The sequence below is a fragment of the Lepisosteus oculatus genome, chromosome 11, assembly GCF_040954835.1.
Source record: "Lepisosteus oculatus isolate fLepOcu1 chromosome 11, fLepOcu1.hap2, whole genome shotgun sequence".
NCBI classification, from domain to species: Eukaryota; Metazoa; Chordata; class Actinopteri; order Semionotiformes; family Lepisosteidae; genus Lepisosteus; species Lepisosteus oculatus.
In genome coordinates, this window is record NC_090706.1 from 4,734,321 (window position 1) to 4,746,872 (window position 12,552).

Genomic DNA, 12,552 nt, shown 5'->3' on the forward strand with positions numbered 1-12,552 from the left:
GCTAATCATTATCATTATTTTTGTCTATTTGGTTTACTACGTGCGTTGCACCTTATAAAATTCTGAACGCGCGTTTTCCACTTCCCAGTTGGAGCCTCTGGCATTAACCTTCCTCCTGCTTTTCGCAGTTTTAAGCCACAGCTAGAGCTTGACCATCAAATTGAACTGTTCCCCTTAATCCGATATGACTGTCATATTACAGAGCTCCAGACCTGCAGTTCTGCCAGGGAAGGCCATTAAGAGGCCGTTTACAGAGCACACTGAATCTGCTGCGATTTGCTTGACATGCCCCTTCAGAATTAGCCCAGCAAAAGCGAAAGGCAGTTGATTGGAGCTTCAGGCATCTCTTCTGAGATCCTCCTTTGCCTTTATGGGTGGGCAGCACTTTGGGAAATGGAAAGAATAAAAAGCAGCACAAAATAAATAGGCACTTGTTTGATCTGAAGCAAAGAAGACTGAAGCACCCTACTTTGAACTAGTGTGGCCACCTCTCGAACAATGATGGCCAACACCTATATCCTCCCACCTAGAGTCTGCGTGCATGGAGTCAGTGCATTGCACAATGATACAGTCACTAGCTACAGTATATCACTCTTACTGTGATCCACCCCCTGTACCAGGAGCCACTTCTCCCTCCTTGTCCGCGTCGAAGATCTGATTTCACACGTGGGGGCCGGCTGGGCTTTTTGTTTCGTGGTTCTTGACGTTTCGGTGCAGGAGGTTTAAGGATCATTTCCAGTTTCTCACTCCCCTCTCCCTCTGCTGCCTCTGCCAAGAACGCCAGCACAAGAACTCTCTCGCTCCTTCTGCTGTGCTTTTGTGTAATAACAATAACAGAAGAGAGGGCTTTCCACACAGTCCGTGCCAGGCTGGCAGCCTCTCCCACTGGCATCCAGAAGCACGGTGAAATACTACTACTACTATTTCCATTACTGTGGCAGCAGGTACTACGATCTGTAGTAGAACTACAAATAAAACAAATGATCATTTCCGGCATTGGAACAAGGCTTTTCATACCCAAAAGCCCCAAAACACACTTCGCATGTAAGAAGGGACCCACTGTTTCTATCGCTGTTTCTGCTTCACATGGCAGTAGCACTGGTACTGTTTCTAACAGGGGAGAAGTACTGGGACCTGGGAGGTGGATGAGGATAAGCAATATTCTTCTGGAGGGGGGGGCACGGGCAAGGTTTCATTGCCCAAGGTTTATCCTTCCACAAGTCTGGTTGTTTCCCATGTGAACAATTTCTTCTTTCCGAGAAACTTCTTATCATAAGGCGAATACTGTCCAGCCCTTATCCCCTGTTCCCTCTTTATCCCTCAGTTCAAGCCCGGCCTGCTTGCTCTGCTACTGCGATTCTTGCTAATTATACTGCTCAAACCTTCAGCACACATACCCCTTGAGAGGTGCTGTTGAAGGACAGCCAACCGGATGCCCAGTGCTGACAGCACCTACCATTGTGAACACTTTAAGATTGAGGTTGCACAACCTTGCTTTTTACAGAATCTTTGGAATCTGGAATAAATTAACAGAGCATTAAAACTGTCACGAGCCTGGGGCTTATTGTTACCTCTGTTAAAGATGAACAGCTCTTCTATTAACAAATCATGGGTCACTCTCACAGATGGTATTAAATGTAAAATCCCTTGTTAACAGCTTAGTTATGATACCTTTATAAAGCACCATTTGCCACCTCGAATCTAAGCCATTACTGTTCAATTATACAGGGCAAAGCTCCCCTGCTCTCTCTCACTCTCACTCTCTCCGGTCATGCTGTCTCCCCAGATCAGATCGATCCACAGAGTCTCATTCCCTGTCCAGACAGAAGACAGCACTCTCAGATGGAGAGGCTAGCGGGCATCCAGAGGGCTCCGGCTACTGTGGCCGTGGGAATCACTAACAGCCTCTAAGCTCTCCGACACACACTGCTGGTCCCTCCAGACTTCCACAACGCCTGGCTGCCCATTCTGTCAGGGCCTGTCTTTGCTCACTCCACAACTGGCACACATAAGAACATTAGAAAGGTTGGAAATGGGAGGAGGCCATTCATCTCAGCTGGCTCATGTGGTTTCTAGAAGATGATTAATCCAAAGGCCTCATAACAGCCATTTCTTGCAGGCTGTATGAGACAATCACTTCTCCAACTTGGCTGTTTGTGGTGTTCCAGAAGGACCTCCCATTCCCAGTCTTAAATGCGCCACCCTTTCGTTTCTTCTTGCATACTGACATACAGTGACGGGCCGGTTAGTCTTGGAACTCTCCCCTGTTCCCCTACTCCCATTCTTTACTACGGCTAACTTCTCTCTTTTTCCTCCACTAGAGGTTACTTCATTCGTCTTTCGTCCCCCCATTTGTCACATCATCTACTCTTCTTATCTTCTTCCTTCCTCGTTCACCTCCTGCCTTTTTCTCCCTCTTCGAAAACAGCAGATAAAAAGAAAGACAAACAAGCCGCCCAACACCAATCCAAAGCCAGTCCTCTGCAAGACCCACAAGGCTGGTGTGGGTGATGCACACGGAGACGATCACTGGAAAGGCAATAATGAGACAATGAGACCAGAGGACAGAGTACAATTATCAGCCAGCTGCAGGTGTCTACAAGCCCAATCAGGTGATGAGGTATTTTACTAAAGCAACCCTGTTTAATCAACACAAACATCAGTCTCTCTCCCTCTCCTCCTGCTTTTTTTTACTTCCATCCCCACTCTCTGCCAGGCACCACTCTCAACTGTCTTGCCTTCTCTCTCCCAGCTCATTATTCTATCTCTTATTCTCTTTCCCTCCTCTCCTCTCGGTTGGAGCTCGGCTGATTGCAATTTGCTAAAAAAATGCCTGCTCCTAAATCCTGCTAAAATCCTTGCTCTCCCTTTCTCAGTACTCTCTCTCTCTTTCTCTCTCTCTCTCTCTCTCTCAAGCTGTTTAGTTCTCTTCCCCTCCCTCCCTTCCAGCAGAATTTCAGCCAAGGAGCCTAGCAGAACGAACTCTTGACCCGGTGCCCTTCTGCCCCCTGTTTTACCTAAAGACAACCTCTATATAAATGTGCCGTCGCTTCGGATTATTGTGTCTGAGTTACTGCCGGGCACCAGCACCGCCCCACATTGCAATCCCCTGGCACGCGGCCACCCAGCGTGCCACGCATGGCACTGGCACTCTGCCACTCGCACACGCCAAGACAATAACATACAGACACGCAAACGAGCAAAACAACATGCTCTCTTAGCACTGAACACGCAGCCTCCCAGTGAGCAGGGAGTCATGCCCTCTCGGACTGATTCAGAAAATACAGTGCAGAAATGTGCAACGCGTCAGACACACCACCCTGAGCCTCACTGACACAGAAGCACTCCATGGTGGGCCACTGTTGGGTTAGCTGCAGAGATACCAAGTGCTGGAACCATGAAGCCAGCACAATGCCCTGCTGTGGTACACGTGTGACAGTGGAGAACACATTTAAATAAGCATTACGGAAGATATTTCCCAGATTAAGGCTAGGCTGTACTTGAGAGCCTAGTCTTCCTAGAACTCAGGCTGGATAAAAATAGCAGCTCTCCAGTAAAGGCCTCCCCTCTGCCCAGAATAGCAATCCCTGGTCTTAATATACTACCTGTCTTCAGACGGGATTATCTCTAGCTATTATTCAGTGCTTTGTATAGCCATCTTCAACACTGTTTTATACCGGACTGGATTCTCAGAATGAATCAGAGGAAGGACTCAAAATCAAGAGTCAATACAAAGGTCTGTTTAGGGATCTCCTGGATTGTTTTCTGTGACATAAAGCATTTGGGTCAATCTTCACACTTTTGAATTGAATTCTGGCACAAACCCATTTTGAAAAAACAGGGGGTTCTAAGCAGGAAAGAGGTGGGGTTCAAGTGCACCTATAGACCTTGTTCCTCATTATCATTGGTTTGACCGTGACGGATTTTATTTCTTTACTGCTAATGAGCTCTGCTTGCAAAATTAAGTGCGCTCGCGTGCAGAACAATAATTTCTGCAGTCGACGTTCTGAAAAGAGCGTGCTTCCGTGTTTGATCTGAGTTGTGGTCCTTCCCCAATTTTTTGGGGAATGCAAACTGTGTGTCTTGTCTTAAATAGTTTTTAAAAGGTTAGTGTGCTCATGAAAAAAAACAATCACTATAGCGAAGCCCCACTCATCCGGCATTGTAAACCAAAGAGAAGTCCTCTGAAAGTCTTTCATTTCAGATCTCCTGCTTTCATTCAACAGTGGGAGCTCTGTAGCTCATTCTAGATTTTGCAGGAATAGCTAGTTAGCTTGTGGCATAACAGATCCCTGAAGAAATGGCAGCGGAAGGAATACAAAAGGAGTAAGAAATTTAGGAACAAGGAAATGCTGCTGACATGAAGTAGTCCTTTAATACAGTGGCTGTCTTCAGACAGGATTAACTCACGGGCACTGATGAGCTATTACTGCTAGCTACCTGTTTTAAATAGAGATCTTAATACCCCTTATTACCAAGGAAGTGCCATGTCTCGACAGGCTCTGAAAATAACCTCAGTGTGCTGAGTGATCCTCTGAGACAGCATTGTGTCAAACCCCTCATTAACACTGTGGAAGGCTTTCTGGAACTGTCACGAAGATGGGATGCAGATCTCACACTAAAGAGAGGAGGCCTATTCTCAGATTACCTCCCACTGCTGGGCCAGTATTAGTAATTATGCCAGCGACTACACTGGTAGGGTTTTTGGTGTCAGATAGTTACCACAGGGCCAGTTCTAGTTCATCCCTGCTAAATTATTTATAGTAAAATTGGCTGGTAATTGAGCATTTCTCTTGCCTTATATGTTTCTTGTGTATCCAGTTTGCCTAGTTTTCACATGCTCCATTTCAAGGGCAATTTGACAGAGCTAGCACCATTGCCTCAATGTGTTCCGAGTGAGAGGCGGCCTGGAACTGCACTTCTCTGATCTGAGAGGCTACGCCGTGAGCCAAATGCCCGTGCACTCGAGACAGCAAGGCTGTGTTTCCGAGATCCTGCGTGAGGTTCCCCCACAACAACCGGAGCATCTCTGTAAATTCCACTGCTGCATTGAATCTCCAGATACGCATACAGCATTGAGCTCTCTGCTTCAGAACACGCATGCATTTTACAAAATTATGCATGGATAAAATACAAAAAACACAGTAAACCAGTGATTCTATTTCTGTAAATACTGTATAATAGGCAATAAGACTAATTGCAGGGATTACTATGGCACAGTACTCTTAATCCATTGCGCTATAATTAGCTGGTTTGTTCCAAGCACAGTAAACAAGGCCAATTAACTGTCTGGCCATTTTATTAGGACCCGCGCTTTTTGGAGGCTTACATCCAGCCTGTCGTGAACGCCTTCATAGGAGATCTCAGTCTGCTGGCCTGAGCAGGACCCTGCACCGCTGTGGAAATGAAGATGACTGAGTGATATGACTGGTGATCCATGCAGCACAACAAGGCATCAAAACAGAACACAAATGATGATAGATAGGTGGATAGATATCCATCTACATATGCATACACACTCATAAATATAAGCTCTTAATAAAGTGCCCCAGCAGTGTGTATAAGCTTGGCCGATGTCCAGACACTATGTAATAAGATCCCACAGTGAACTCCCTCTCTCTGTCTGTGGTGCATTAAGCCCTGTGGAGGGGCACACATGGTAGTGATAACTAAGGCAGTTTTTCACACACTGCTCAGCTCCCTGCAGTCTTGAGTCTGGGCCCAAGGAACTCGGTGTGCTTCTCAGAAACCCGCTGAGCGGAGCCAGCAGTGCGCAGCCTGGCTCGGCTCCCCTGCGGCTCTCAGCCACTGACCACGGCCCCCAGCGCAGCCCCCAGCGCAGCACGTCCTGCAGGTGTGACACGCACACCCCTCAGCGCAGCACATCTCACCTCCCCTGGGGAGCGGACCTGCCTTGTAAATAGACAGGCTTCCCACTGCCTGCAGTGAACCTTCGCAGTGGACAAGACGCAGAGCTCCCGCGGCCTGTGCATTTTTGCAGAAAGATTTATTTTGCAGATGTTTTCTAGGTGGACAGGCAGATAGATCGCCCTGATCACACAGGATGGCTGCTACAGGACAGGCGCTCTATGGACACGTGAGACAATTCGAATGTCATCACGAGCAATCCGGCCTCCTTCACCGTAAATGAAAGCCACCAAATCATGTTCAAATGGATAAGCTACAGCCTCCTGACAACAATAGCAGATGCCTGTGGACGTTGCTCCAAGCCACACCGTCCACCCAGGCTAACCCAGTCCCGTCCCCAAGAGACCTCAGGAATTCCAACATGGAGAGAACGGGCTAGTGGCAGCCCAAAGTACTGAAGGGACGTTTTTTATGGAAAAGCTTGTGGCTTCCAAATAATTAATCTTAGGGCGGGACGCCTCTTTGACTGTGCCAAAGGTACGCCATACTCCTGCTCTGCAGCACAGTCTCTCCCGCAACTGTGAGAAAGAAGCACATTTCGAGTCACGCGTTCGGCCGAGAGGACAACGTGGCCGGGCCATCCTGGGACAATCCCACAGTTCCTGAAGCAGGAAGAGGGATGATGGGGGAGGCAGTGCCTCTCTCACAATAGCCCACTACTTCCACAACCCCACCTGCACGCTCAAGGATGGACACTCTGTGCGAAGCTAACAGGCTATGGGGACAGGAGAAGAGTGGGATGGGTCCCTAAAATGTAGTGACAAATTTTCACTTTTCCTCCACACTCCCATCTTCTCAAAAAAGCTCAACCCCTTGGTCCCTGACTCTACCTTTAAAAGCAAAGCCTGTCGTTCTTTATTTATGGTGCTGCATGCCTCCTCAATCGAACATCCTGCAGGAAACCAGGCTTCCTCACTTGCTAGTCATCCCAAATTTACAAACCCAAACTGCTGGCCCACATCTAACAACCTCTTGTTTCAGGGCCTCCTGAAAGAACGAAACACCAATGTGCTACTGTCCAGACGATGGACACCGAGACAGAGGAGTCACTGCTGAGTGACACCTCTGGGTCTCCCAGGATAGCACTCCTTCACCATCCAGCTCACCGATAGTTCAGCACTCAGGACTCCTCGTTTTGGACACAGACCCGCCACCTCTGGACTCCTGGCTCACCTAGTTCTGCGGACGGAGCCTTGTGGATTCCTCAGTCTGCCTCACAATCTCAAAGACAGACTGTATCTGAAATGACTGCGCAGTTCTCAGCAGAATTGTACATCTGTACAAACTGTACATTGTAGATCTACATCGTACATCTACAATAGCTGTCTGGGCTTAAGAACCTGGGAATTTCACAAAGGGTCTCCAGACTCATGCAGTACTTTAGACGGAAGAATAGGCATTTGTACTCTGAAAAGCCACCTTCCTGACATTTTGACACATCTGCGATAGGGTAGGTACTGTACCATTGTCTTTCTGAGAAAGATAGGTACCTGTACGTTTCCCTACACAACTTTGCTAACAACACACATCAAGCAGACTCGAAACAGATTCGCAGAGGATATATAATTGAATACTCAACAGGTATTAGAAAGTGTACAATGCAGACTGTACGGTGCATTCCACTAAGCAATCCGACGCGTATTGTACAGCGCCAGTTACCAAGAGTACAGAGGGAGCGAACAGCCGGACTTGGGGTAAAACTTGGTTCATTTAAGCAGAAGACAAGCTAAAGTCTTCAAATCACATTAAGGATTTGAAATAGAATAGACACTCATACATATTCTTTCAAACGTTTTAAAACGCTGCAGATCGATGGGTAGGCAGACCAGTAGTTCTGTTTTAAAAAACACCCTCGCTAGCTTTATCGCTATTACTTAGTCGTGTGTGTCCCCCCCCAAAAAAAGCTCTGTTAAAGTGAATTTTGTGTTCTTTTCGCAAGATACCGAAACAATTCACCTCTGCGGGTCTAACAACACACGCACGCAACACACCCCACCCACAATTTGCTTCTAAAAAAAAGTTGGCCGAGGTTCAAGCAGGGTTAATCAAGGCTACAGAACGAGACGGGCGGCGGTGGCTCGCTCAGTTCTGGAACCCAGCTTTCTCGCTTGGCTTCCAGAGCTGACCCAAGTCAAAATGTCACCCCCGGTAGCGCCAGCTGTCCCCAGGATGACCCGCTGTCCCTCACTGCGCTAAACACGCGAGGAATGAAACCAGAATCTGTAGTTAAGGTGGAAATCGTAATCGCTATATTTAATTCCCAGCCTGGTTTTAGTCTAACGGTGTGCCTGAGGTCGGAGAGATGCACCTAACTCCAAATGACCGAAGGCGCACTGGTGTCACACACGATATACCGGCATCTACCTGCTGTTGGTGTCCGTACAGTGCAGCCAAAAGCTGCCTTAGGATTGTTATTCACTAATCCGCTGCAGAGTTGCCCAGCCCCTTCATTCTAGTAAGAATTGTTCATTGTTTCATTCTGACAAAGGTTTATTTTTAAAAATACGAAGCTCGCTTCTCTGCCCCCCTCCCCTCCACGAAAAAAGAACAGCGCGTCTAATGTTCTCTTAACAGACAGTGTCGGGTTAGGAAACCGGCGGTTTCACAGTCTGGAGGGACTGCTAACAATACGAGTACCCAGACTGTACAAAATGTGTAGGTCTGCATATAGCAGACAAGGCGATTTTTGAGGCTGCGGTGTGCGTTAACACGAAACTACTGTTATTGAATTATTCATTGCCATTAAATAATTATTTCGAATACAGTATATGCTTGTTATGAATACAATAGCATTAGTGTTGCCGTCTGTAACACAGGCAACTTACCTTCCAGCCCGCCGAGCTGTTACTGTCGCCTTTATCTTTGAAATAAGGTACATATCGGACCATCCAGTCGTATATCTGTGACAGTGTAAGTCTCTTTTCCGGGGTGCTTTCAATGGCCCTGGTGATGAGGTCCGCGTAGGACTGGTTACCCCACGCGTTTCGCCTGGAGGACTTCGCCTTGCGCAGCTGACCGGCTACATCGAGCGCAGCCCCCGCCAGGCAAGGGAGCGCAGCGGCCGAGGGTGCCGGGGCGCCGGCTGGGTGTTTGTGCTCCGCCGGGGCGCCGCCGCTTCTCTCAGCCCTGCAGGCAGCCACGTTGTCCGGCTCCTGCTTCACGGAAGACGCGGGGAAAGCTCCATTTTCCTCCTCCCCTCCGGGGAAGTCTTCTGGGCACGGCAGCGGCCAGGTGCATGAGCGCGGCCGGCTCTGGGGCTGGAAATCCGAATCGATTTCAACCTGATGCGCTTCCAGTTCGTTGTCCTCCTCCATCATAAGCATTTATCCCGATGCGTCCGGGACCCGGCTGCGAAAGTGGACACGAAATGAATCCGAGTGTGGTCTTTGCGTCCCTTTCTAAATGTTGATGACAAAACAAAAGGGGTGTCCGATCCCCGTCAGGAGCTGCTGCGAGTCTGTCGCGATCAAGAAGCCGGCGAAGACTGTCTCAGAAAAGCCGGTAGCTGTGTGAACAGACCATTCTGTGCGACCAGCCCGCAATATCAGAACCGAGCGTGCAAGGATAATAGTAGCAACAAAAGCAATAATAGTCTTTCTCCCGTTTCCATTAGCCTGAGCGATCCACAATAGGGGGGAAAAGAGGAAAAATTAAAAGGCTGTGTACAGCCAATCCATCTCTCAGTTATGCCCAACTGGAGACACGAATCCAGGGCTGCATCAGAGTAGGGAGGGCTTTTTTTTTCTTCTCCTAATCAAGCCGTGCAGCAACAGATGATCGCTATGACAGCAGGGCTAAGCAATAATCACAGACAGACGAAATTCGACCAAAATCTGAAAAGGGGGAAATCGATGGAGTTTTTTTTATCACCCCCTCCCCGCCCCTCAAAAAATGGGGGCTGATTCCAATTTCCCACGTCTAACAAAAAAAAGACTCGTCTTTTCGGGCGATTTGTACCCCCGCTACACACACACGCGCGCAACTGATAATATCCCACTGCGAGCACAATTACTCTCTTAAAAAATCAGGTCGCATGAATCATTTATAAAGCGGCAGAATTCCAGACGAAATCAGCCGCGCAGCCCCAGTGCTCTTCCTTCCCTTTGCCTTCCAGTTCCCCACCAGACAGTCCTTTTTATAATTCTTACTTATGGTATTGTAGCTCTCTCTTTTTTATTTTTATGAGCCCCCTTTTCCCCGTTCGTTCACTCCAGCTTCGCAGTAGTAAGAAAATGACGCGCCGGGGCTTTTGGCGTTTAATACAGCTTGCTATCCAATAACCGGGCGAAGCAGTCACAGAATCACTCCCCCTACAGAACAGGTTTCGCAGGGGGGGGGAAAAAGGCGATCAGCCACGCTAGCGCCCCTACTCCGCACGGCACGGTGGCAACAGGGGCAAAAGGGAATGATTAGGGGCTGATCTCCTTCTCCTGCTCTTGTTGCAGATCAACACCTCGCAGTGGGTCGGGAAATGCGCCCCAGACGCCGCGAAGTCCAGTGGCCAGGTCTCGCTCAAGCACCTCCCCTGTAAAGAATTACAACTAACCTGCTTACCGATGGCTGTTAAGAACCTCGGACTTGAGAGCCGGGTCTCAGCTAATACTTCTGAACTGCGAGTTTAAAAATAACAGCCTGACGCCTTCGCAGGCAGCGTGCGTACACCCGTTTATTGTATTATCTGCTTATATTTCTCCATTCGCCCCCACCCAGGTACTGTTAGTCCCGCTTCCAACAAGTGTGTCGATCTCGCCACCTGTTGCGGTGAGTCAGTCGCTCGGTGCGGGAGCTGCCCTTCCCACTGGTCGCAATGACCCGTAGTTTCCCTTGGCCGGCGGGACACCGAACCGGGCTCTGCCGTAACAGTACCGGGCCCCAGGGAAACAGGTCATCCAGCTCTCCGAAAACCTCAGCCACTCGGGCGGGGTGCAAGATGATGGAAGAGGGCGTGGGCTGACTGGTTTTGGTCCAGTCTAGATACCCGATACTAATTACGAGAATGAAAGACGGCACCAGGGGTTGTGACACAGTTAACAGAAAGAGCAATCGCCGGGCTCTGTGCGTGTAGTAACTGTTGCGCCGCCTGCGTGCCTGTCTGCCTCTTGCTCTCAAGAACCGGGTGGGTTTGTTGTGGATGTCACATTCAATAGCAGCCCGTGTTTGACCCACGTGTGTTACTCACTCAGATTGCTACATTGACCGAGGGGATTCCGCCCACGCCGCGACCACAGCGCCCGCCTCCTCATTGGGCTCTAAGGACAACCGGGAGGACCCACAAGGCCGGTCCTGTGAGCTGATTGGTCATCGTCTGACACTTGCATCCGTCCATTGGCTGGCATTGCGTCAGATGGGGCGGAGACCTTTGCCACGCATTTCGCTGTATATTTTTTTTGGTGGAAAATCCCCCCAGCGGTGACGTCACTCATTTACTATTGACAGTTGGTTGTCAGGGGCGACCGTAACCTCAAATGCTCCGCCGTGGAGTGTTTTCATCATGACTAAACTAGTCTCAAGTCTTTCACAACATAGAAATGTAAAAAAAAAAAAGAGAGAGACAAAATATGTAGTAAATAAGAACAAACACGGGGGATAATTCGAAACACATGGGCCTGCGGCTTCAGAAAGTAGATTTTTAGGCACCGCAGTTAAGTTGTAACAAGAATGCAGCGTGACTCCCACCCAAAAGAATGAAAACAGGAACTTTAGCCAGCCGGCCAAGTCGTCTTTCGTGAACCCTCGATTTTCAGGCAGAAATGACCCATGGGGACCGACTTCCCTGATCACTGCATTGGGCTTTAAAAGGATTTAAAACGCAGCAAGAGTCAAAACAATAACTCGCGCCCCTCCGCGCTGTCTGAAAGGAATATACTTACACATAGTAATACCGTCCTTCGCTCTTCCAGCATTTCGATACTTTCTTGAGCAGTAAGAAGTACAGTAAGCTGTTAAATCAATACGCGGACTGGGATACAACTATTCGCCCTGTTAAGTATAGTTTTACCAAAGAAAACACCACATAAAATGTCATTTTACTCTCGCCTCCGCGCTTGCGTGGAAACTAGCTTTGGTACTGAAACGCATAAAGCGCTTATCACAGCGTGCTTTAACAGACAAACAAAGGTTGATGTTTTAAGGCAGAGGGCTTGTTAATATGGGCCTCAACATTGATACTTACAAATACTTGAAATAACCCTTTCTGTGCTTTGCTCAATAGCTTTCTTCTATACTGGGAATGGCCATTGGCTTGCATCAAATCAAGTCAAATGTTTTGTGTTGTTTAAAAGTTTCCATGTACCGCATTGTGAAAAAAAAAGTTTACTCCACTGAAAACAGACACTAGTAGATAGCATCAAATGCTACATTTATAGCGCCCTTATTTTGGGTATCTAAGGTACAGTAGATTGACAGGTGACACTGAGCAGTTTTGCTCACTGCTTTCCATGTTCACTCTGGTTTCAAAGGGTCTCTAGAAGTTAAGTCATGGCTGACAGTAGGCATATCCCATAGCTTAGCTTGGTTGTCCTCCATGATTGTCTTGTCTGTGGGGACAAAGACGAGAGCTGAGGCTAATCTGGGATAAATTGACTGGTGGAGTTTTTAGGCACAGGTTTTTAAGTAGAATGGACG

General features: G+C 48.3%; 1 protein-coding gene across 3 annotated transcripts in view; it reads right to left on the reverse strand.

Annotated features, from left to right (window-relative positions):
- Window positions 1–11,316, reverse strand: part of foxo6b (forkhead box O6 b) — a 34,878-nt gene extending 23,562 nt beyond the window's left edge. Inside the window, exons 1-2 of one of the 3 annotated variants that reach the window (XM_069195502.1) lie at window positions 11,108–11,316; window positions 8,754–9,276 (exon numbers count right to left, since the gene is read on the reverse strand). In XM_069195502.1, coding sequence (XP_069051603.1) covers window positions 8,754–9,251 — 498 coding nt within the window. In that variant the 5' untranslated portion in view covers window positions 9,252–9,276; window positions 11,108–11,316. Of the gene's footprint in view, window positions 1–8,753; window positions 9,543–11,107 lie in introns of all 3 variants that reach the window. The other 2 variants (XM_069195501.1, XM_069195500.1) reach the window with 2 other exon arrangements.
- Window positions 11,317–12,552: the final 1,236 nt, after the last annotated feature.